We start from the raw sequence: 27,009 nt of genomic DNA, 5'->3' as shown, positions 1-27,009 counted from the left end.
TGACCCATTATCACTGACTGTTAAAGAGAATAAACAACATACTCTCTGCTTTGTTGTGATTGTGTGGAGGATCATGCTAGCCATTAAGGGTTTATCAGCATGACTGCACAAATATGATCAGCAAATTCAACGTTTCTGCCAGTTCTTTACAAACCACGTTCCAGGCTTAAGTTGACCCCCTGCTGGGTCTTTGACTGGAGATTTATATTTTCTTAGCCTAAAGCTATAACCGTTAAGTTAGCTAATTAATCCCGCTCCTGTTTTTTTTTTTTCAACATTAACAACAAAAAAAACCTAAACCAATGTGTATACTGTCTTTAGCTATTATGTGTCCACTTCTGTCCAATGATTAAGACAGCCTATCTCGTTCATTGATGAATGCTAACAACATTATAAGCCTTTATGGTATTCTATGAATGGCTGTAAGAAATGAAGTATACCCAATTTCAGTTACATGTAGATCCACTTTGAGCAGGAATAATTTGAAGTAACTGTGCTCTGTATGACTGTTCATAAACAATGATGCTCATAAACATCATTGTTTATGAGCATTTGTTTACACAGCTTTCATCTGGGCGTTTAATTTGGGTTGAGGTCTAGATTTTGACTGAACCTTTGCAACACCTTCATTCTCAGTTTGGGCCAAGCTGCCTGACAGATGACCTCATATTTCACTCTAGAATACTTTAGGATACAGAGGAGGTCATAGTTGGCTGTGCTGTGCTTGGCAGCTGGTACGAGGTGTTTGCGTTGATATGTTGTGTTCGGTTTTTGCCAAATGTGGCACAGCATCGCTAAACAACTTCACTTTGGTTTATAGGCTCACCGTGTTGACATAAGACACGATGCTGCTGCAGTATGTTTAAACCCAAGAAAGTGGCATTGCATCAGTGTACTCATGTGGTACTCTGATGCAGCACATCCTTTTCATCTGCTCCTGTCTTTCCCTTCTAAAACGTTTGGTCAGCTGACCTGTCAGACATTAGTTTATGTAACACGTAATACCTCTTTTCCACCCACAGTTGGTCCCAACTTTTGGCCTTTTTTTGGTGATGTTGTGTTTAGACCAGCTTTTTGGTACCTTCAGGTGGAAATGAATGGGATTCATTCTAGATTTGGCAGTGGCATGATCTTAAATCAATGAACGGCCCTTTAAGAGCCATCAGTTAGAAACTCTAACATGATGAAAATATGAGTAAGGCAGTGGCTCATTTTGAAGGCGCACCAAACTAGCTCCTGGTCGAGAATCAAACCAGAGTGTTAAACACCAGTTTAGGTATGTTATAGAAAAAAGCCTGGATCCTAAAACAGTGTGTCTCAGGCAGTTCAGCAGCAGTTAGACAGTGAGTATCTCCTTTTATACAAACTTTGCAAAATGTTTTATGTGCACAAAAAGCGTGACACAATAAAGGAAACAAAAACAGCAGAAAGTTGATATAATGGACACTTTTAAAGAAGCATGGCCGTAAGTCTCTGAGATTTCTTGTCATTGTGGTTTGCAGATTTTGAAGTCTAAAGGTTTGGAATACATGTGTGAAATATCTTCTTCAGTGATTGTAGATCTTATGTTGTGTGTCTTCTACCATCTTTTTTCTTACACACCTAGAAAAACAATCCTTCCAGTTGTGTTTTTTTTTAATGTTTTTATTTTTTTGCCCTGCTTACCGATTTATGTCAGAACACAGTCAACGGGGCAAGAGTTCTGAGTTAGTATCTGATGCAACAGCGTTTGTGTCCTTAAGCTGAACTTCTCTGCAGTCTTTGTTTAATGTGCTGCTTCATTGTTTGCTGCAGACAGATGGTGCTCTTTGGGATTTGTGTTCCTATGCCTATAAGAACATACAACACAGTTCATGACTGATTTACTCGACTGTGTGAAGCACTACCTTCCACTTACATTTCTTTGTGTGTAAATTAGATTACATTCAAGTGTCATAAGAAACACAGGAGGTAATAAAGTGTGCGCAAAATGGGATTCAAACCCATCCTGACATAATCCTCCAGGATTACAGTGTTACAGAGGGATTAGAGCTGTGTGGTACTGTGTGGTTCTTTAAGGGTGTTCTTCTCAAAAGTATGATTTAAAGTAATATATGAACAGGTTTTACATGAAAAAACAGTTCAAGAAAAGTCATACAAATGACTTTAGAGATTTTTAAGGCAGGTTAAAAAACAGAGGAACATTGAAAAATCTTAAAACAAGAAAAGCATTAAACATTTAGTTGTGGACACACTACCACTAAAGTAAGAAATTATATTTTCTTAGCTCTTCATCTTGTTGACAGATTTTATTGTCTACACTGACATTATTTCTGTGTCATGAGTGTAACATGTTGTATCATACAGTGGACTGCAGCAGCTTCTCATGCTGTCTTGTTCCTGAGGTTTAGATTTGTGAATCACCTCGTTAATGTGATCTGTCACAGTCTGACGCCATCTGACCTCAGATCAACTACCTGCCACTCACTGTAATGAATGAGCTGTCCTGAATCTGATGGGTAACCGACTGTGCAGTCGCTGACAGTCAGTGGACTCAATCTTGCAGCTTCATGTGTTTAAGCTGCATTCAAGGATGCAGCGTTTAACTTTAATGTCCTAAAAATCATGTGAAAAGCAGTGATATTCTGTCTGTGTGCGGAACTTGGCTCAGATTTACAGATCAGCTGGAAGGACTGCGTTATTTAGATTTTGTCCATCGCACAGTTTATGTTTAGTTTTTTATGGGGGGGGGGGGGGGGGGGGTGTTAGGAAATCCAATGGTTGCTCTCATTTTGTGTTTTTAGCAGAAAGCGTAATGAGATTCTGCTTCCATTAAATAATTAAAGCCAAATGGAGTAGCAGCTTTCTCTCCACAAACAAAGTGCATCACAGCAAAGCCGCGCGCCAACATCCTGCTATTCTTAAATCTATATATTCTATATATTTCTGTAATGCTTTTATATGTGTGCCATCAGTTCTGTCTACATTACTATGTCACTATATATGATCCAATTTCTGAAAATCGATTGAGTACACCAAAGAGCTGTGTTACTATATGATAGAATTTCTAGCCATTTTTCAGTTTACAAACTGCTTCACACGACCTCCCTCCAAGCTGAAAGCTGAACGCTGACACTGGTTTGGATGTAGCCTTGTAAAATAAATATTATTAAGGTTTGTGAGTATAAATGGATAGATTTACAGTACAAGGTCAGGTGCCAGGTGTCCATTCGTGCATTTCTCCTAAATATATTAGTTAGATTTTAGTAAAACTTCCATACAACGATCACCAAATGAGTCTTCACCCAAACTGCGCATGAGGTTAAACTCAGTGTCATATCGATCAGTTTGTGGGTAATTTTTCTTTTTCACAGAAACTGACTATTGTTCAGATTCTAGTGAAACCAGATGAATTTGTCCTGAATATGAATGTTTGGGATCTCATCTCTTCTCCATGGATTTTAATTTTCATTAGTTTGAGATCCAACCAATGACAAGAAAGATCAAACATTTCTTAAAACTTTCTTAACTTTCTACACGAGCTGCTTCATGCATTACAATAGCCTGTGTCACCGATGTTCCGGTTTCTTCTTTTGGATCGTGTAACATATGCAATGAGAAAAGAGACATTATGCCAAATATCTCAGCCAATCAAAAATACATTAAATTCTGCTTATTGGTTGGGCATCATAAACGCTACCTGTATTTTTATCCACTGGGGTTAGGTTGTTTGCCAGACCCAATAATCTATTTTGTATCACTTCTTGCTGTTCTTCTGTCCTATTCAGGTTTTTATTTATGGATCTCAGGATGTGCAAGCTCACCCATAATCAATAAGCTCCTGACTGACTCAGCCTTTTTCTCTGTAAAAATTAAATAATATACAATGGATATGAGTTTCCAAATGTGCAGTATTATATCAGTCAGGATGTCTAAAATATATCATCTTGAAAATCTGCAATACCAGCACATTTTTTTTCAGGGATGAATGAGCTGCCAATTCATTCCTGGTCCTTATTTTTTATTTATTTATTTTTTTTCTGAATGCAAAATCAGTGCAACACTACATACGAGTTTCAATATTTCTTACTGTAAGGTAATCATTTCACATCTTAATGCCTTTAATAATTAATTAGGTAAGTGAATGAAAATTGATAGATGGATAATTTTCTTTCTCTTTATCTTAAGTAACCATTGCTTACATACAAAAATAAAATGGATAAATAAAATGAATTGGAAAAAAATAAAAATACTATATATACATTAAATTATTTGATTTTTATCCATATATTTCAATGTTTTTCTAGTCAAAACTTTTAACAAAACAAAAGCCAAATCCAAAGGCCAGTCAGATGCTATTGGCAACAGAAGGTAGCACTTTCTCTAAGAACACTGTTAAATAACCAACATTAAATGATCATATTTTCCTATTAAGTCTTAATTTGCCAGATCAGATCGGTACTTATACATTTTGAGAATGAGGAACATAAAATAGTGGATTGTGTATTTGCTGATTCTATCCTAACACTAATATGTAATGGTAATAGATTATTTACATGATACTTTGTAGAGACACTCATAGTCCACAGAGGATTAATCACAGCTTTTCATTTCACTGTTTGTAAGATTGCAAAAGCTGTAAATATTTTATATTTGATTCGCATCATTAAACCATCAGTAGTTCTGCTGCCCGTCTCCACCTCCTCAAACCCTTTTACTTTTGTTTTCTTTGCCCTCCCCCCTAAATCTTCAGCAACATCATCATCCTCCCCCTTATCTTTGTCCCTTTTCACTCAATTCAGCCACTCCAACATTGTGCAGCGGGGACAATAGTGGCAGAGCAGTTTTAATGTTGTCACAGCCGACAGAGCATTCAAGCCACACTGAGGTAATCGCTCGTTTTGTTTAAAAATGACCTCAGCCATTACACTAAATCACAACAGTTCGTCATTAATCAGTGTTTTCTATAGAAACAAAATGAAGTCCGAACAATTCATTGCTCTCCGCTTTAAAATGCCTCACCCTCCTCTCAACCTCAAAGAAGCATCGTCATCATCATCATCCTCTTTGTCAGCAGCCAGTTGAATGCTACAGTGTTTCACCTTACCCCCCTCTTCCTCCGTTCTTCCTCCGCCCTCCGCGGCTCCCTCCCTGCTACATCCCACCCTTGCTGCGTTGCCACGGCAACATGTCGGACTGCCTCGCTATCTGCTCTGCCCTCTCCTCCAGATGGGCTCCCTTTTGTTGTGCGTCTGAGTGTTCGTGTGTGTGCTGAGACAGAAACACATTTCTCCATCTTCGTTTTCTTTCTTCCGCGGATGCTCACAGGCACTTGAGTGTCAGTGAGTGCGCCACAAAATGCTGTAAACGAATTATGTGCTATATGAAGACACCATGTTTAATGTATTATTAAATGTTCCAGAATACACTAAATATTCACTAGCTACACATGCATACTGTTTCAAAAACAGCATAAAGACGTACTCCCTTTGTTTTATCTATCTGAGCTGAATCTCGTGGGTGTTCATGCTGATATTTTTCTTTTTTCAATGAAACGTTTTAACAGACATTAAAGGAATTTGTTATTTTCCAAACAATCCCATCAGGATTAACTTCCAAAACAATCATGATCACTTCTACTCCAGCCTAAGGTGTATTTCGTGAGACCATGTTGGTGTCCATATGTCCATTTGAGCCTATTTTGGCTAAACAGAGAGAACAACTGCTGGAATTCAGACAAAGTTGAGGCTACAGAGGCGCACTTGTGGGAGTCCTCCAAAAGACAGACCACTCAGTTGTGATAAAGGCATAGGCTGGTTTAAAAGCGGGCTTGAACAGGAAAAGAGGTGTAACTGGGCTTCAACTCAGAGAGGAAGAAGTGTTAAAAAGGCATTTAGAAAAAAAAAGAAAGAATGAGAAAACAGGCCGTGCCTTCATTGGACTTCTTTTTCTGTTTCACTCCTTTGTCTGTTATGATGTCTGTCTTGTTAATGGCAAGGACTATACAAAAACAAACAAAAGCAGCCCACATTACCATCTGTTCTGCATATTTTCAACATTTTCCCACAAGAAACATCAGACAGCTACAACATGTGAATGTGGGAATGTGGGATTTCAGTAGTGCCGAGTCTTTTCAGGGTACTTCGGATCAAGACCTGACAATGTTATGGCTCAGTCACACTAGAGAAAAGATAGGGCAGCAACCTTCTTGGCAGTTGGAAAAATTGGTGGTTGTCTTGGGATTGCACTATTTTTTATTTTTTTTTTAAATTTGCCTATCTACAGTAAGTAGCTGGTGTTTGCATAGGTCACTAGAAAGGTGTACAATGACTTTATGTGTAAATGGCTTGAACCAAAATTCAGAGTTTTCTGTGTCATGAATGTGGCTCTCTTTATTTCCTGGCTAAATCACTATGGTAATTTATGCTGAACACATCACCTGGTTGGTAGCCGGTTATCTTCAGTTTGAAATTGAGGGCAAATGACACATTTTCACAGATTTTTTCATTTACAGCATGTAAATTACATGATGTGTTTTATATGTGCAACTTGTTAAGCCGTACCTTACTAACATTACAAATGAAGCCCAGATGTCACAGCAGCCTATTGTCACTTGAGTTGTTACGTTTATTTATTCATTTGCAGTAAATGTATAAATGTTGTCAACCTTGATTCTGCTGCTAAATCTCTTTTACGCTGCTGGAATTGTAGCTACTGGAACACACACCAAGAATTCCTGTTCATTCAATAAAATTGATTTCACTTTGCTCTGCCAACAAACTAACGATATTTTCATATATCTTTTATTAGACTATGGGACAGTAAAAATTTACTGTTTGAGCAGTTTAAAGTTTCAGAGCTCTAATGTCACGCCTTCATCTTTGAAATAACCAGCAGCACTGAGAGCACACTCTGCATTAAAATAATTAACTTGAATAAAAATCAAGATTAATCCCAAGATTAATGACATCTGAATGTGTCTCTGATTGGATGACACACTCAGAGGGTCTCATTTTCTGTGTAAGAAAAGTCATGTGACCTGGGAAATTCCCACTTTTTATGTCAGCACACAGAGCCTGAGGAGGCAACCCAGTTCAAAAGAAAGTGGACATTGTAATGCCCATTATCTCCCACTGGAGTTTTAACGAAAGCCTAACTGTGTTGAACTTCCTTCATAATATACCTCTCTGATGGGAGATCGTGATGTGACTTGGACTGACCTCAAATAAATCTCAGACAGATTGATGTGTAATGTCGACAGACTGCCAGCAATCAATGTTGCAATCAGTCCAGGAAGTTGGTGATATCTGCAACAGGGGACAAAACTCAACTCGTTGCAAATGCATCGTATTCTTGTTATATTCATACATAAGCATCATTTTGCAGTTAAATTCTCCTCCTACAGAAACTATGTCTCTATTTGTGGAGGAATTTCAATTTTTGTTTCAAGTTACAAGATTGTGGCTGAATTCTAAATTAAAATAGTTTAATAATAGTTCACAGTAACGTCAGCCAATCATGACTTTGACTGGTTACAGATACGATCCCCATCTCCAAAGCAACCATTTCAAAGGCAACACGACCTCAAGTGCATTTTACACAGTCACATATACACATATGACTCTGTGTCCAAACACTAACTTTCCTAGTTTGACTGTTGCATCAGAGACAAACACATCAGTCACCTCTGTGGGCTAAACACACGGTGACACTAGGCAGCAAACACTCCCTTTGAACGACAAAGAAACCTTTGACCGAACCAGAATCAGTAAATCTGGCTTGACTGGTTCTGGTAAATGGAGAACAGACTTAGTAAAATATGAGCAAACAAAAACGTTTTCAGTAAATTATTTCAGCTTGTAAAAGTATGTGTATATCTTTAACCATGTTTATTTTTTGACAAAATATGCAATAGTGACACACTTTTATCCCCCAAGCCTGCATATCTGCAGATATTTAGACCACATTAACATATACAGTAGAGTATCGTTCCAGTAAGCAAGGTCTCTGTGGATATAGCGCATTAGCATTGTTATGTAACATATAGAGCTCTGCAGAATAACTGGGTCTCCTGAAAATTGTGCCAACACTGGCTGCAGAAAATTCCCGAGATTAATGTTGACCTACTGTATATTTTGTGAAGCGGCTTAAAATGTATGAAAACACTTTGTTTCTTCATTAGAAGTAATCGTCTGTAAAATATCACTTTATTATGATTGGGAAGAAGTCTATCTCAGGACATTAATTCCACTCTACTGATTTATAATCCTCCTGCTTTTCTCCATCGCCATGAAGTGTAATAAAAAGGTTACGAGACAGCCTGTAATTTATCTTTTTTTATCTAAAGCAGTGTAATCGGGACATCCAGTTTAAATTCATTTTCCATTTATAAGGTGGAAAAACTGGTTAACTTTAAATGGAATCAAAGAATTTTTTGTCTTGCATTATATTAGGAATCAGATACTTGATAGGCAGTTTGCCAACAATCACCATGCCTTGTAAATGTCACTATCCTGTCGTTTCAGTCTGCAAGAAGGAAATTGAGACAGTTTTTAGCGAACAAAGAAGCTTCTGACCAGGTTTTTCTTTGTAAGTAACGCTGTATTGATTGAGATTGTCCTTTCTGCCCGTTATCTCTGAAATGCAGATGGATGAAGACAGCAGCTATCTGACCAAATGCTCTCCCACTTCAATAAAATAAGCTACACTGAGTTTGGCTGCTATAAGCTTTTGATAATTTGAAGAAAATCTGCCAATAGCTGGTATTCTCTGCCAATATTCTAGATCACATTCAGTCTTTGAAATTGAATGTGCAGCAGCATTGGTCCCTTTGTTCATACACTTGAAAAGAATGAGTTAAGTGCCTATTTGACTGTGAAATCTCCAAAGCACTGAATGCTTCGCATGTCAGCGTCGAACATGTGACTAGTTAAAGTAATAGTTGGATACATTTCAGAAGCATGTTAGTCTGCACAGCCAAGATGTTATAGTATTTAGCTGCCCTGTGTTAACTGGTAAATTTCAAATCTTTTGAAGTCACACATACACTTTAGAATTAGATTTTTTTTTCTATGGAACCTCTATACAGTATATTTAATTTTTATGTATGAAAGACAGACATTGAAATGATAGAAAAGTCACAACGCCTCTTCGTCTTTTAGCAAAACCGACTTAATCTCATGTCACACCAAAATGGCAGTTAAGGAGTCGAAAACAACATTAAGAGCTTCTGGGGCGAAACATAGAAAACCAGAACTTGTTTCATCTTCGCACATGAAGAAATGTTAATTTGATTTTCAGTACAGAAGCATAATATTTGTTTTACAGACTCCAGGCAAGAAAGGCAATGTGGTTTCTTTTAGCCACATATTCGTGATATATTATTTGGATCAGGATGATGACAGGTCGAATTTGCCATTTATACTTTTGTGTTTGTTTTCATGCAAGTCACAGAATATTAACATTAAGACCACATGTTTCTAAAATAACTAACTTAAACTAATGATAGCACTAATACCAAGGCTAAATTTCTTAGAAGTTTGATTTTCTTTAACTGCTAATTTACATTCGTATTTGTATTCCTGGCCTGTTCTCAGGCAGTTTTGCATGATTCACAGTTACAATAATCTAATCTAATACCAGGCTTTGGTACAGCCAAGGCAGCTAGTTTTGGACAGACGAGGAACCGAGGGTCAGATCAAATCTGGAGATCTGGATTACAGTTTGTTATCTGAAATGACTCACATTGAAAACTGGAGCCATTGTGGCTATTGTGGGTGTGTGGGTCATGCTGACTTTGTAGCTCCATGCCTGCTGTGTTCAGAGAACTGAAGAATGGCAGAATGGAAAATTGGCACATCCTGGAAACAAGCACGGCCTATTGCCTTCAGACACAGAAATCAGTCACTTTGCTCAGGGAATTTGATATTGGGCAACCATTACCCTTTTTTTTTTTATTTCTATACATATGATTCAAGATACTGTTTAATGTCAACTGAAACTCAAAGAAAACATGTACAGTATCGGCATTCACAAAAACAAATACAACAACAAGAATGCAGTTTTTCTTCCAGTTTCACTTCTGGTAAGCTTCTGACTATGGATTTGAACTGTGTTTTATTGATTTTTTTAATGTTTTTATATAAATGCAAATGCAGACAGCAGCTTTGGGTTGCACCCCTAATATCCAGGGACTCAATGAAGATTAGCAGTTTGCATGATGCAGTGGTGAACCAGGAAGGATAGGCAAAATCAGCCCTCTGCTGCTACGTCTCACTCTCCTCTGCCCTTCGTCTGTTTGGCAGGAAGACGAGATCTGTTGAGCTTCAGCCCACAATTTGGACACTCAGGTCAACTCCACCGAACACACACACAAACAGCGAGTGAGAGAGAGAGACCAGGGGCAGAAACCTGGCAGTGCTAAGAAGTCCTCTGGCAGATTTTTAAAAAAGAGCTTACCATTTGCTTGTTCCTTTGTGAACTCCAGCCAATTCAGAAACAAACCTCCTTTATTATCACATAACATAGACTAAAGCACCACTGTGAAGGATGGATTTGAATGTTCAGGGTCATTAACCTGTCAATTTAGCAAAGACCTGATATGACAGAGAAAATTCACAGGAGGCGGAATTAAAATATATAGAGAGATTTAAATACATTTCTGATCTCTCTGTTGGGGAAAAATTTAATTTCTCTCTCAGAGCTCCTGAGTGGAGTTGGCAGTATATCCTGCTGAGAGTTTAATTGGTGTAACCTTTCCTCTCAGTCTCAATTTTGTGCAGGAAATAAGCTATAAGGTTACTTTAGATACCTGGGACACTTTGTCAGTGTTCATTGCCTCATTATATTTTTCAAGCCTCTGGTCTTTTTACATAAACTGAAGAATCTTTATAATTAGGAATGATTTATATATATGTAAATGCTATATTTTGGCATAAATTGCTGCTCTTCTCGAAGATGTGCATTAACAGCCTTTTACTTGCAATTTGCTCTGTGTGCATTGATTTGATTCATTGTATTTAAGTGCACACCAAGGTTATACTGATGAACACTGAATCGTCATGCTGAGGGAGGCTTCAAATAAAACACGGGTGCGTGTTGCACCTGCGCAGGCTGAGAGGAAAAAGATATGAACTTCAAACGATGATTTCTTACTCTACATGTGAGCCAGTTTAGCTGCAGGTGGAAATTTTACCATGAATCTCATCCCACTTCCTCACATGCTTTACATTTATAATGCTGTAGGTGAAATCCAGGATTTGCAAGTAATGGACTACATGTAGTTAGTATTATGTAATCCGATTATAAAAGCTAAGTAGGTATAATCAACTTAGATAAAAGATTTGTAATTATTTTATAAGTGGAATGTTAAGGATACTTTGCTTGTGATGGAGTGCTTATAATGAAAAAGTCATCTGACATATACATATGGCTATTTATAGTTCTATGTATTTGTGTAAATCACTTGATTTGAACTGTAAGCTATGTTTTATTTGCAGAAAAGAAAAAAATAGTATTTTAGTATAAGGTGCAGTGCATACATCTGGTGGTAGTATTACATGTTGTTTGCATGTTATCTATTGGATCATGCTTCTAATCTCCGTGACATTTTTACTAAGTAACTGAAAATCTGACCCAACAATTATGACATAAAGTCTGTGATAGAAGCCTACCCAGAAATGTAAGGAAATTAATAAGATTGGTTATTGAGAATCTGTTCTCAGCAGGAATTGCATTTTTCTCAGCAATCTCTTAAAAGCGCTCAGCCTACTGCACCTTAAAGCTTCACAAGACTTCAGCAACACAGCACAATGCAATTTCTCTGCAAAGTTATTTAATATACAATAGACAACAGCGTTTGTATTTATGCTAGTGCTTTTTTTCAGTGTGTCAATGTTAGATTTTCCAGGCCAATTGGTAAGCAAATAACACCTGGACCATTGAACTGTTGCATGAAAATGAAATGAAAATGAAAATTGCAATGAAAAAACTAACTTTTTTATTGCAATCATACTGTGTTATGCCAGAGAGTATTTTCTATCATACGTTTTAACCATGATAGCATGAATGTGCTAAAAATCAAAGTAGCTAAGAAGGCTTAAAAAAAGGAGCACATCATGCATGACAAAAACAATCATAGGGGATGCTTGAACTAAATGCTGGCTGTTTTAAGTGCTGTTTATCCATCAGGACTGTTCTGGTGAGTTTCTCAAATTTGGCAATATCTGTCCTCTTTGAAAACTTATACCAAAGAAATGTAGATGGATAGCACTACAAACTGGTGAAAAAAACTCATATATCTAACATTATGGGCAATATCTGTTTTTAAGGTAGATATCAAAACTAGAGAGGGGTTTAATATAAACAATATGATCCCAGAAAGGAACAAATAGAATAAACAATTTGAGCATCATTACAGAGCAAATGGGTCTCATTGTTTAAAAGGTTTTGGAAAAAAGACAGTTGAAAATGTACTGAGTGGATATAGAGCAACAACAGGAGGAGGATGACTCTGGAGTCCTTGATTGGATAAAAGGCTCCAGGGAAATAAAAGATGGAAGTGGAGCCCAAGGTTGAACCAATGCTGCGTTTATTCTTTAGAAAAGTGGAGTACAAAGGTTATTTTATTGGAGGAGCTGGTTTGTTTTTCAGCATGGGTAAAAAAATTCAGCCTTCAGGGATCAGCGAAGTGGCACTGCTGTACACTCCTGTCCCAGAACGGTGACAGGAAACAGAGCATTTTCTGTCACTTACAGGAAGATCCACCCTTCGTTTCCCCCTCCTTTTTTTAGGTTCAGCATTAACTTCACTCAGATGACTTTAATAAAGAACAGACCAAAAGCAAACAATGTTGTAACTCCAGGCTACACTTTAAACCCTGAGAAAGACAAGAAAAAAAACCACTCAAATGGATGTTGTCTTTTTTCTCTCAGAAACTCACTTTTACTGGAGGACACGTTTACTCATCCCAGTTCAGATGGGAAGTGACAGAAGCAGAGCAGAGAATAGAGAGTGCTCATCAACCTGATCTGTTGTAGAAAGACTGAAAAAGCATGACGGAGCGAGACAGAGCGAAACTATGACCACAACTCAGAATCACAGAGTGCTGGACGACACACGTCAGATTTGGTTACGTCTGCTGCTTGCTTGTGGAGTGCTGATAGACTCGAACTCACCGGCAAAACTCTTGGATATTACAGATGTGTTGCTGGAAATACTGGGACGCAAGTACGCCGAGAGGAATATATTCTAAGAAAGGATTGTTTGCAATGACATTATGTAGAAGTCAACAACAACACCCTTAATGACTACAAAGATTAGGAAACAAAATGTATTTATAGCGGCATGAGTTTTCGGTGTTTTTATTATAAATGAAAAGATAAATGTCAAGAGATAAACCATGGTATTTTATGAGGACGTTATGGGTTATAGAGAAGTTTGTGAGGCTGCTAAAGGACATGTTATCAACTGGTGCAGGGGATAGCATGACAGTAGTGAGTTGTGCTGTAGGAGTAACAGATGCGTTCAAAGTTTGGGTGGGATTACTTCAGGGATCACCTCTGAGCCCCTTCTTCTTTACAGTTGTGATGGACAGGCTGACAGATGAGGCCAGGCAGGAGTCTCTGTGGACTGTGATGTTCACAGATGACATTGTGATCTGCTGTTAGAATAGGAAGAGGTGGAAGAGAGCCTGGAGAGGTGGAGGTATCCTCTGTAGATAATGTGAATGACAAGTCAGTAGAAACAAGACAGAATACGTGTGTGTGAATGTGAGAGAGACGTGTAAAAGTGAATGTGCAAGGAGTAGAATAATGAAGGTGGGTGAGTTTAAATACCTAGGGTCAACCCTACAAAACACAAGACAGGTAAGTAGAGAGTGGAGGCAGGGAGGAGAGTGTGTCAGCAGTGATTTGTGACTGAAGGATAGCAGCAAGTGTGAAAGTATGGGCTTACAAGATGGTAGTGCGACCTGCCATGATGTATTGTTTGGAGACAGTTGCACTGACAAAGAGGCATGACAACCAGAAGGCACAGGATTAGGAATGAGTATATCAGAGGGACAGCTCACATTGAGCAGCAGAGACACAGAGAGAGACAGAGCTGAATGAATAGTGGATATACTGGACAAGGGGTGTTCACGATGGAGCTGCCCGGCAGCAAGAAAAGATTCATGGATGTAGTGAAGTAGGGCGTGCAGAGGGCCGGTGTGACAAAAGCAGATGCTTGGATGAGGGTGGGATTGAGACAGATGATCTGCTGTAGCAATACTTAAAGGGAGCAGCCAAAACAAGAAGATAAAATAGTGTTGTGAACAGTACATACATGAGACATATTTACGGTATTTGTATAGCACCAGTTTAGTTTTTTCACCTCAAGGTGATATGGATTATAAGATTAAAACTACAAAATTAGAAACTGAACCTCACAAATCCATTGATCACGTACAAGCAGCACTTGGTGATTTTTTACAGAGATCTTCAATGAACAGTTAGGGTTTAAGAGGGAAAATAAAACAGAAAAACATAGAAAAACCACAGGCAACAAGCAAAACACAAATGACAAAGACCTCAGGCTTCACAATTGTTTAATCCTTTGCTTCTCCGTCTTTTGGCACTTCTCCTTCAGGATTAACTGGAAGGCCTGAGGTGGACTATATTCATCCCTCATAAGTCAAAACTATCACCTCTGCCTATGAATAATGGACTAATATTACCGTATCCAGCCTTGGAGTCCAATTTTATCAGGTCAAAGTAAACTTCATTGTCATCTCTGCTTTATACAGTTCAGTATATAGAGAGACGAAACGACGTGGCTCCAGTTCCATCCAGTGCAAAAGAACAACAATAAATATAGGAAGACTAAGAATAAGAAGAATAAATATATATACACTTTGAGACTGAGGTAAGGGGAGTAAATATACATTCTGAGGTAAGAACTTTTAACAACTTAGTAAGGATTGCTTGTCCCCTGAATTCAAGTGACTGAAGAGCACCTACAAAAGGAAAATTAAATCCAGTCTGCTTCAACTCAATGTGTCAGAGATGCTTTTCATGATTTTTTACAAGCTGAATTTCTGCAATAAGTTTACTACTTTCACTTGCTTGTCCAGAGAAGATTCAGGTCAGCATGGGTTAATGATAAAAGCAAACTCGGGGATGTTGTGGATCTGCTTCCCATTGTCTGGCTCCATCATGTCTCGAGCTGCTGTCACAGCTCCCGTTTGATAAACTAAATAATAAATGAGCAGGCTGTGACTTACAGTAGCTCTGTGTGACCTGATCTTACAGGTTCAGCAGGTTCAGACATAAAATACATGGTTCACCCACCAAAGATCTGTCTGTCTTGTTTTCTGTTGCTGTGTGAAAGCTGTTCTGAGAGAAACTCTTCTTCTACTTCTTCTTGCCTGCTGCTGTAGTCTTACCTGAAACTGAATCAAATTGTTACTTATGTTATCAGAAAATAGAGCTTGATCAGTTTTATTCAGTTTTGTTAATAAAAAAAACAAAACAAAGATATTGTTAGGATTGTTCTGCCAACATGAAACTAAAAAAAGCCACTCCTTAGCTATGACTCCCTTTTCTTGGACATTTGGTCCACATTGTGTTTTATACCCACAACATTTCCACTCAAAAGACTTTCTCACCACTTTATGTTTTAGCTTTTCCACATTCAACACTTTGCCAACCTGCTGGGCTACAGTCCAACTATAATTATATCCAATCAGAGCTGCCTGTCCGCTGTGGAGCTCTAAGCAATCCTGAAACAATTATAGTACTTTATGACAATGAACCAGTGGTTAACATTTTAAAAGGTTCTCTTTGCAGCCTGTATCACCGGTAACTTTCAGAGTATCTGTGTCAAGAACATTTTACTCTTTTACTTTTTATATCTCGATTAATATATCTGGTGAAAGGTTCAGAAGAAAAAGCTGTATGATTAATAAGTGGACTAATATATCTAAGGGAAAAGGGCATTTTGTCTAAACATGCAGTGTTTTCTTTAGATCACCTAATAAAGTAAATTTGAATAAATCTCAGAGCACTGCTGCTTTTCACACTCCAGTTTGTCTCTTGATCCAACTATTTTTGAAAGGTACATCAGTACTATAGTCATTAAATATTCACCTGCCCTGACAGTTACATAATACCTTTACCGACAAACTCCTTTCAGTCATGCTGGGTAGCACTCTGAAGCGTTTCTCTGTAAACGCTGTTTTAAACAGCAGGTAGTGTTTTCCTTTTGCTTTGAGAAAGACTTAAAGTCAAACACACCAAATGACAATAACTTGAAAAGAATTTAAAGCAGCAAGGGTAGAAAATATGTGGAAAATACTGTGTACTAACTCTTACTGTTTCATCTTTCTTTGGTCTCCTTTGAATATCAGAGCCCTGCTGCTTTTGTTTTTCCTGCGTGTTTTGTTTGGTTTAGTAAATTGCCTTTGCTGTCATTAAATTTCAAATTCAGTGGCCGATGAGTGAAATACTAGTTAGAGCATGTGACGAACACTCACATTCAGAATGTGGTTTAGGAGTAGTTTTGCAAGGTTTTTTTGGCTTTTTGTTGTTATAGGTTGTTATATATTAACATTCTTGATTATAGTGTCTACAAATTCATTGAAAAGACCAAGAGCAATCATATTATCTAATCCACTGATCCTTGTAACATTTATTATGCAATATATCTTACATAGTAGTGTCACAGAACCTCAGTTATATCCAGAAACCATTAAGCAGATCAGTGAGCTACAATGTTACACTCTGTGGCACACTGGCATGTCCCGTAATCACATTAAACACACTGCAGTTTATTTTAACTCAATCTGCTGTCATATTAATAGTAAATGTACATTCATTCACTGAAGCATTTAGCCCTAACCAATGCTCTGATTTCTACTATTTGGGTGTCATTTCATGACATGCTACGGTCATGTATTCAAGAGTGACGGAGAGACCCAAATGCTGATAATTGAAGCAGACTAAATTAACACACAACAAGAAGTTTATTGAGGCTAAAGGTCAGGATTTCAATAGTTCAAAAACAAACAGAAACACGAAAACCTTGAGGAACAAACAATGAGAAGACAGGGGTGAGTAACAGACAGAGTAAGGAGAAGCACTGAACTGTTTATGCACATGAGGGTTAGCAAGAAAGTGGAAACAGGAGGGAAACAAGACACAGCTGAACTTAATCTAGACAAAGAGACAAAGTAAATGTAAATGCAGGAGACAAGAGACAAATAAAACAGGAAGTGAGTGACAATAAGATAAACAGGAAAATAGAGAGATATAAGTTAACTTTACAAGCGGGATAACAGGAGGATGAGACAGAGGGAAACCCTGAGGGAATTAATAACTCTAGAAATATGCTTGGGATAGGCTCAGACCTCTGAATTGGATAAGTGGGAGAAAGTGGATAGATGGATATAAAATCAAACAGTAACTGAAATTCAAATATTACAAGAACTGAAGTCACGTAATGCTATTGAATAAATGGAAATCCCACCTAAATAATAAATAAAAAACATGGAAAAACAAACAAGAACACCTATAGCAAAAAAAAATTAAAGTTACCAAAAAATGAGAAAAGAGCAGCGATTGTGACAAATGCCAAAATGGGAAGTAAAGGGGATCTATGATCCAAATTTCATCTATATATTTTCATTTTTGACCTGTACTTGAGTAGCTTTGCATACTTCATGGATAAAAATATTATCTCCTGGTCTTTCATCCAGCCCCTCAGGTCATCCATGATCTGATATACTGACGTTTTAGCTCCTCCCCTTTAGGTGTCTACTGCCTCTGTCAGACAAAAGATTTGTTTAGCAAGTGTTTGGGGGCATTTAAGGATATCCATCTCATCTTTAAAAGACTTGGAAAATGTGTATATAGATCAAATAAAACTAAATGTGTTTTCTTTATATTACATGATGTGATATGGATATTTTTTTTTATCTTTCTTTACAAAATGTATGGGCTATGCCTGAAATTAAATGTCAGCAGGCAACAGAATATTTACACGATGTCAAAGGAAATTTATCTCATAAGGTTAACGAGGACACCATATGTTGCTGTGTCTGCTTTTGTGTGTCCTGTTAGCATCTTTTAATTTATAACATTTATGTGCAGGTACAACAGATGTAAATTAGCCTTTTGGCTGAATCTCTCACATTAGCAGCATCCTTACAGCATGTTAATTAACATGTGTTGACGCTCATAGAATAATAATGGGTTAAGAAACTTGAGGAAAGTGAGACTGAAGATTAAATGAATGTAATAGAATGTGTACTGAAAGATTAGCTTTGCAGCCCATATTGATTTTTAAATATTTGTCCTTATTTACTCCAGTAATGACATCCAAATGCTATAAATTGAAAACCCTGAATATTTTCTGGTTTTCTGTCTATTAAAAGACACATTTGGTGTCCTTAAGGAAGACTCACTACTTCAGTCGCCACAGTGCAGCTTATAATCTATCTGAACAGACGTTTCACAGGAGAAGCAGCTGTGGCTGCTGATGATTGGCTGACTTCATCTGTTCTTTGCTCCAACCATTACGGGTAAATCACATGTCATTACTGCTGTGTGTCTGTGCGCCTCTGAACAGACACGGTGTGTGACCCACAGTGTTCGTGTCAGCCTATCAGTTCATGATTTATGATACCAGAAGCCCAGAAACACTGGAGAACCTATGCTGATGTTGCATTTAAGTCATGTGGGACAAAAGAGGCTGTCATGGTTACAACGTGAAAAGCCTGATTACTTTTCGTCCCACTTGACAGATTTTTTTTTTCTGTGCATCCAAACGTTGGTTTGTTTTCCTCACTCATTCCCATCAGTTTACAGGAAGTTAAGGTTTGTCATAAATAATATTCTTAATAACTATCTAACACATTTCTTGGCTTGTTAAACTAATTTCCTTTAATATTTTGTTATTGTTAAATCATCCAAACAGTCTAGCATTAATTTTGACCTTATAAAAGGTCAGTGCTTATTTAGTGTCATCACAGCTTTCAGGAAAATCTAATACTGCCATTTAAAACTATTGCTTAAATGCTGATTTAAAAGGAATATTTAAAAGTTATAACTCATAATATCTCTGTTATGAAAATGTAATAAAATGCTCAGCTATTCGCCAAGGCAAATCCACTACTAATTGTCTGCATAAGTATTCCGAGTATTCGCTAAATATGAGCTCCAAATAAAATCTTGCGATTGATACACAGTGTTTTATTTCCCTGAGTGGAGCAGGTAAGCATCACCGTGGCAAAATGTGCTGGGTTTTAACACATACCAAACATGCCCGGCTCTTTCAGCTCAAAGTCACAGCGGGAGGGAAAAATTAAGTGTTTTTTCCTTTTAGTATAGTCTCATTTTAAGAAAAATGAAGACTAATTCACAGTCATTACTGTAATTACTGTAGACAAAAAAAGCGACCATCACCAACAAGATTGGCAGCTTTTGTGCTGCATTTTGCAGGTTGTGGCCCCAGGTTAGATTTAGACGGAAATCTGTTGGATTGCCTCATGTCACTAAGCAGGAGGTTGGTGCTGCTTTCTATGGCGAACCAAGCTTTGAAGAGAAAATCATTTCTAATGTGTTTATCCTCGTCGGTGAAGCCACAGGCTCTCGGGAGAGGGGGGGAGAGATGAAGCAACGTCTAAATGTACAAATTCAGCCTTAATAAATTGAAATAAATAAATAAAAATTCTCCTAATTTCCACATGTTCGCTTGGACCTGTCTCCATCTGCTGTCACCTCTAATTCGTGTCAACCTTTTGCAGTAACTGAACACAGTGACCTGGAGCAGGAGTCCAAAAATAAATCCCCTCACTCGCTCATTTGCTTAGAATCGAATTTTGCCTCTCAGGAGCCAAACATCAAAGTAAATGCAGAAGTGGTTTTGACTGTCTGGTTTCTGGAATTTGGCAGCTTGGATTTACTGGCTGCACAGCCTGTGTTTTTGGCACTTAGTTTGAATATGTTTTTTTTTTTTTAAGTAAGACCAGGTCATGGCAAAAACTCAAGGTGGAAAAAAGGTTCCACTTAAACGCGGGATAGGCCAAACAATTCAAGAAAATAACCATTTAGTAAACTGCAATTCAAGTGCTCTGAGAGGGAATCAAACTGTTTTCAGACTTTACCAAATCTACCTCCTGGCATGAGTTTCTGAGTTCTATTACTACTGTTTTTCTCGTTTGGTGGTTGTTTCTGAAGTATTAGCCAATCATCTGCAAAGTTTATATAAACACATATTAAAAAGGCAGAGCCCACGGTGACTCACCTGCCTTTGGTGAAACACTTCATTAACGTAACAAGATCTTCGATGTACTGCCAGAATCATACAAATGAAAATGACGAATAGAAAAAATAGCTTAACCTAATAATTTTAGCAGTAGTTCAAAAGACAGTGGATCACTTTTGAATTTACAGACCAAATTTTGCTATTTTTTAAAAGTCTCCAGGCAAAGACCGCAATTTCCCAGTGCCTGATCATCCTGCCATCTCCCCAAGAACAGATACAGTTGCTGTGGAGCAGAAGGGTATTAACATTCTCTCATTAGGAGAGCACTATCCACTTTTAAAATGCATGCTGTGTGGCCCAAACACAAAAATTAAAACAGCATTTTAACTGTAGGTTACACACACACACGCGCGCACCAGGGAGTTTATTTTCCACTTTAGGAGAGGATTTATCCTACTATAATTAGTGAACATAAGTGGCCAGGTATGATAAGTCATAAGTCAACTGCATTTCTCTTTTTTTCTTTAGGCTTATAGTTGAACTAATTTATTCTGTTTTTAAATGTTAATCCTCCACTCTTCAACGTTCCCTTCCCACACACAGCAGTATTTTACTGACAAACACATACACCGGGTCAAAAAGAAAATAACAGTTGTCTCCCTGCAAACCCACAGTCACATTTAACTAAGACAGAAAATCATGCTTCTGTTTTCTCTTATTTTGAGATGATGACCGACCTAAACCCACCTGCCCACATATGAACACGTGTAGGCAAACAAATCTATGTAGCAACTTGACATGAATTGTTTTTGTATTATTTTTTATTATATTATGATGTTTGGCCTTGTGGGAATCTGTAATATTCGTTGAAAAATGTTTTTACCATACCATTTCATAAGTCACATGCAAGATTTTTAATAGTTGTGAACTTTCCAGTGGATTTCTATTCCCTGGTAAATACAGATTTTGTTCTATTTTGAGATTTATAAAAGGGGACACAACCAGGTGCTGCTTCAGGAAAGACAAGTCATAGTCAGAATCTGCATAATGACATACACCAGCCTTCCCTTTATGGCTTGTAAAGAGATTTGTCTGCTCAGCTGAGTGGAAAAAAATGTAAAAATCAACCTCAGCATCTGGATTGAAGTTAGATTGGACGAATACTGACTCAAATCATCTGCAAGCTCTTGTGTTAGACTTGTCCAATGAATAATATTATATAAAATCTGTCTAAAAGTGTTGAAAATCAATTTTTTCAGCTATTCTTCATCCATTCATATTACCTCCTGTTATCTCCTTGGTGATTCTTTTCACCTATATTTCATCAAAGGAAAACAAAAGCTGAACACCCCAAAAATAACCACTTTCCCATTAATTTAAGCCTTTAATTCGTTCTCCATCCTCAGTCCTCGAGATCTTCTTACATCTTTCCCTTTTGGATCTCCTTTTATTCTCACTGTAGTGTCCCCAACCTGTATTTGAATACCTCCTCCCTCTTTCTTTTCCTTTAGACATCACTTGTGCGAAGGTAGATCAATCCTTTAGCGCCTGTTTCTTTTTCTCCTCCTTCTGTCCCTCCAGCGCAGCAGAGGGCCTACAGCTCATATTCCATTTTTACTATTTCATGTATAATGCAGTAGGTCCCTTTATCAAAGTGAAAAAATGTCTGTCAGAGCAGAGGGCAGGGCAGAGATTTAGAATCAAAAAGAAGCACTGAGGGGTCGGACAGCTGAGAGACGAGCTGTCCGACCTCCATCGGACCAAAATACATTTCTTTGTTATTTCTTATCATCTGAACATGAGGTTGAATATTTTTGCAACAAATACACAACATCTGAAACATTAACCAGCATTTCTTGTGCAATGTTAAGTTAATCCTTGTTTACATGTTTGAATATGTGTAGGCTACACAGAAACAGACAAATGAAATCATCTTAAATGTGCAGCTTTTGTCATATTTTCCAGAGGTGAATGCAAAACACAGGAGGATGTTAGCTGGGTAACAAGAACAATCAGACTGGAAAAATAAAAAAGTAAAACTAACAGCAAAACACAAGTGATGGGGAACTATCAAAATAAAACAGGAAGAAACTCAACTGGGGATCACTAAACACGGAGATGAGGATTTAACAAGATACAGGAGGATACTGAAGAGGCTAGGATAATAAACCGGTACACACAGGATCAAATATAGATAGGCTGGAGTGGTAATATAATTGGAATTCTAAAATATTAAAAAGCTCATTATAGTAAAGTAAGAAATCAAACTCAACCAAACCTCTTGAAACTGAAAACAGTCATAAAACCAAGCGTTACAGTACGCTCCAGCAACACAAAGACCTAATCAAAAGTCTGTACTGAAGACTGGAAACAGCAAAATCTACAGACCATGACAGCTTTTTAAAAATGTATGAATGAGTGGATTAAACACAGAGGACTACCATTTTTAGTGTTGTCCACATTTTTCAACAACAACGAAGTTAAAAGAAAATTTAAATTGCAGGAAATGATGGAAGAAGAGTAACTTTGATTAACTTCATGATATGTAAATAAAGTATTTATTTATTTATTTAGCAACTCTTAAGATTGAGGATATTTTCTGGAAGAGTATCCTGTACTGATATCAGCAAGATTGAAAATGCTTGTTTTTCAAAGGCAGGGGAAACCAGAGCTACTAGAGGAAAGTCATGCAAACACAGCGAGAACATGCAAACTCCACACAGAAGCGAGCTCGTGACCCTCTTGCTGTGAGGCCATAGTGCTAGTTACTGAGCCACTGTGATGCTAACAAACAAACATGACAGAAGTGCTGCATTAGGTTTTGACTTTCTTGGACATTTTTGTCTCTTCCATCCACCTTGGAAGTAGGTCAAGTTGTTCTAGAGAAAGGATGAATGGTAGAAAAAATGTGTTTGAAAAGATTTTCAACCATTTTATGTTTATATTATGAAAAAATCACTAGGGGAGTATGTTTGTCAAAATGCCGAATACTGCATCTTATTATGAAACTTACCTTCCATCCATCTTCTTCTTCGTATCTAATTATGGGCTATCCCAGCTGTCACTGATTGAGATGCAGACTATACCATGGACTGGCTGCTAGTTTGTCACAGGGCGGTTGGACATATATAAATATACAATGTAATAAATATATGGAATTTATTTTTGGCAAATGGCACATCTTATGTAGTCATTGAAACATTTCTTGTCTTGGAATATTGGGTGTGTTGGTGGTGCTGCTCTTTGAATGAAGATTTACAGTAAATGACAGTAACTGGCCCATTACTTTGCTGTTTAGAGGTTAATTTTGGCGTGATTGTTACTCTAAAGGAAAATTCTGAAGGTTGCCTCAATTAATATAAATCATTCTCTGATCCTGAACTAACCTTCCAGTTCTGTTAGGTTTGTTGTAAATATAGTCTTATATGTCTTTAAATTTTATATGGCTCTAGATCAAAGCTTTGTACAGTGTATGAGCTGACATTACTGCTATCAGAGCAAAATCACTTGAAGTGACTTTGGGCCATGATGATTCATATCAGTCAAATCCTGATTTACAAAGCTGCACTGACCTCAGACACTGTCACTGTCTCTCCCACACATTGCCAACATGTTTTATATAAACATTTTCCCCAAGCCATTTTTATCAGCCAGCTCTGTTATGTCAGATTGCTGTACAGTCTTCACCATACTGCTGGATTACGGCCAAACGATGATTCATACACATGGACTGGAGCATAATTATTATAATGGTGTCCACATTCTAGGAATCACTGAGTTAGGCTCAGAGTACACACACTAACCTGTATGAACAAGGCCTCATTTCCCTCTGGGCTTGTCCTGCAGCCACTGCAGACCATTTCCTATTGACTATGAGGTTAGAGGCCATTTACAAAACTAATCTAATGAAAAGAGACAGGAAACGCACTCAGGTATGTTGCACAATATAATGGTGATTAATGAATTTGCAGCAGAAGTTTCCATGGCAATATGTAGTTTACAGTTTTACGTTTCTGGTTAAACATCTTTCACTGGTGATATTTTTCTGCTATTTTCAGTCTTTCTGCTTGACATATAGAGTTGTCTGTTCTTGTTCGTCAAAACAAATAATATCACAAAGACAAAAAAGTAACATAATCTTAGGTGAACATTAAGAGGTTATTAGAACTTGGAAACTGGCAGGAATATTATATAAGGGCATAGCTCAGTACTGACATACAACTTTGTAACACACACACACACACACACACACACACACACACACACACACACACACACACACACACACATATATATTTACACCATATTTTGCTGACCTCCAGATGTCATATTCATCTGTGTTGTTTTTTCTTGTGTTTCCTACAGGACAGTTTTCCTGCCAGATTTGGAGGGATCCACTTTGTGAACCAGCCCTGGTACATTCACGCTCTCTACACCGTCATCCGACCCTTTCTTAAAGACAAGACAAGGAAGAGGGTAAGCCAAGAGATTTGTCTATAATCTGTCTTTCAGCTGGTGCAAAATCAGGTAAAAAAGCACCCTCCAAATTGGGACCACAGACAGTCTAACAGTAAAAATAACCACACAGAGAGCCACTTTAATGTGGATGATAGGTGAAAACTATTAGCAAGCTGGAATTCATATGGTCTCCTTTTAATAAAGTAATTTGGTTCTGATTGTTTTGTCTTTTTCTTTCTAAATTTGAAATGGTAATGACCTATTCAGCAACCTATAAACTTAAAAAAAACATACATGCTAAAACAGAATATAGAATTAGGTTATAACAAGTTGTGCTACTCAAATTTAATAGGAACGATGACATTTTGGGTCTGGTTACTGGCCTAATAGTCAAGCTTTTTTGGTGTTTGTGATCTTTTTCATGGTTTCAAGAAGAGAAAAGAAATTGAATGTGGAGAGAAAAATTCCAAGAGTTTCAACATCCTCATTCCAACACAGATAAATCAAATGAATGGCTTGTTACTAGACCTTTGCCAAACTTGATGTCATGCTGAAGAGGTAATTCAACCATTTGATTCAGCTGCGTTACAGTAGGGATGCAAAGCTGCAGGACAGTAGCTCTGGAGGACTGGAGTTGGAGACCTCTGGTCTAAATTGTTTCCCTGTGCATCTTTTCCCTTTGCAGATTTTCATGCATGGTAACAACCTAAACAGCCTCCATCAGCTCATCCACCCAGAGATCTTGCCATCGGAGCTTGGTGGGATGATGCCACCCTACGATATGGGGACATGGGCTCGAACACTGCTGGACCACGCATATGACGAGGAGACTGACTACTGTCCAGAGTCCTACACCCTATCAGTACAAGACCTGGAGAGAGACCTGGAGAAAAACCTTTCCCCAAAGACCATGAAGAGGTTAGCGTACCATCTTAAAACCTCCACAGTGGTTTTTATTTAATGTAGTACTGTTTTTGATTATTATTAGGTTTAAGAATATATTATTAAATGCTTTAGGACCCTCTTAATGACAACCAGAGCTACTGTTTTTTCCTGAGGCTAAGGAGTCCCACCCAAGTATTTCACAGCTGCTTCAGGCTTAGGAACTACCAGCTAATACATTTTCTCAGAGAATAATGCAGGTTTAAAATTTAAACAATGCACAAAAAATGAATAAAATGCTTGTTTCACAATAGGATATACTGTGGAACTAATTTGGTTATCTTTGCATAATTATAGTAAACAAAAGGCATAATAACAGAACTATACAGATTTTATCTCACTGTGGTCTTCTTGTAATCATTGTCTCAGCTGGCGGGGATGAATATGCTCTAAATGGTTCCATCTGATTTTATATTCATTAGATTTTTATTTAAGCAACTAGTGTTATTTGGCTGGACCTCTTTGTGATTCTTGTGGATCAGATTTATTTATAAAAGATGGACATAGTCCAGTGGCTCAATCCTGCATTAATGTCCAGCAGATGTGGAATCCTGTGGTTTACATTTGATTTATGTGGCGTTTTTCTGGTGAGTGTAGATTCCCGATTACTAGTTTTAAAGTTTTGTTTGTTCTGGTTCTATTTAAAGTAAAACAGACATTAGATAGTCACGGTGTGTTTTATGGTGCGGTTGTCTTGTGCTCAACAAGCCCCAAAAACAAAATGATATGCCTCAAAAAGCGGAATTTAGGTCTCCAAAATAGCTTAGTCGACCTTTTATATACAAGCTGTGGTTTGAAAAAAGAAGCAATAAAGATGCATAATGATATGATGGGGTCAATAAATAGTTTATGAAGTTGAACCCTTACAAAAAAGACAAGTAAATAAGCAATCAATACACAATCTAGTATTATCCAGACTAGCTGACTTTGGGGGTTACATATATATTTATGTTCATTCATATGCTAAAATTTATGTGCTTATTCTTGACAAAGAGAATTCTGCTGAGAGCATGTTTGACATTTCCTGCTGTAGAGTTTCCCCCCTATAGGCCACTGTGCAGTGTAATTCACTGTGACAGTAAATCATCTCACCACTGTGGAACGTCAACTCACTCAAAGACATTTATACTATGGAAGACAAACAGCAGCGAGTTAAGGCAGCAGGCTGTCACTGCAGGAAGGCTCAACCCTGCCAATCATAAATTAATTATTAGTGAGTTATAAATGGTCTGACAGTAACAGGGTGCATTTAAAAATGAACTCACTCTTTGGTTAATTCCCATATAGCAGGAAATAAAAACTTTTTATGACACTTTTTTAGCCTATAAAGCACTGTTAGTGTTATGCGTGTTATACTATAAAATCTGTATGCACGAATGCATTTTTATT

At 37.6% G+C, this 27,009-nt stretch overlaps 1 protein-coding gene across 3 annotated transcripts in view; it reads left to right on the top strand.

Annotated features, from left to right (window-relative positions):
• Nucleotides 1-27,009, top strand: part of LOC147313048 (clavesin-2) — a 55,505-nt gene that overhangs the window by 10,572 nt on the left and 17,924 nt on the right. For all 3 annotated transcript variants that reach the window (XR_015125140.1, XM_086265001.1, XM_086265000.1), the window contains 2 exons: nt 24,586-24,696; nt 25,364-25,596. Coding sequence is in view for 2 of the 3 variants with exons in the window: in XM_086265001.1 (XP_086121127.1) it covers nt 24,586-24,696; nt 25,364-25,596 (344 nt within the window). In the remaining variant the exon portion in view is untranslated. The remainder of the gene's footprint in view (nt 1-24,585; nt 24,697-25,363; nt 25,597-27,009) is intronic.

The sequence above is a fragment of the Aulonocara sp. 'chitande type north' Nkhata Bay genome, linkage group LG15 (genome assembly GCF_057382095.1).
Source record: "Aulonocara sp. 'chitande type north' Nkhata Bay isolate Kocher_YH1m ecotype deep benthic linkage group LG15, A_spYH_male_GT1.1, whole genome shotgun sequence".
Taxonomy (NCBI): domain Eukaryota; kingdom Metazoa; phylum Chordata; class Actinopteri; order Cichliformes; family Cichlidae; genus Aulonocara; species Aulonocara sp. 'chitande type north' Nkhata Bay.
Note: the sequence above shows the minus strand (reverse complement) of the source record. Positions and strands in the feature narration are given on the sequence as shown.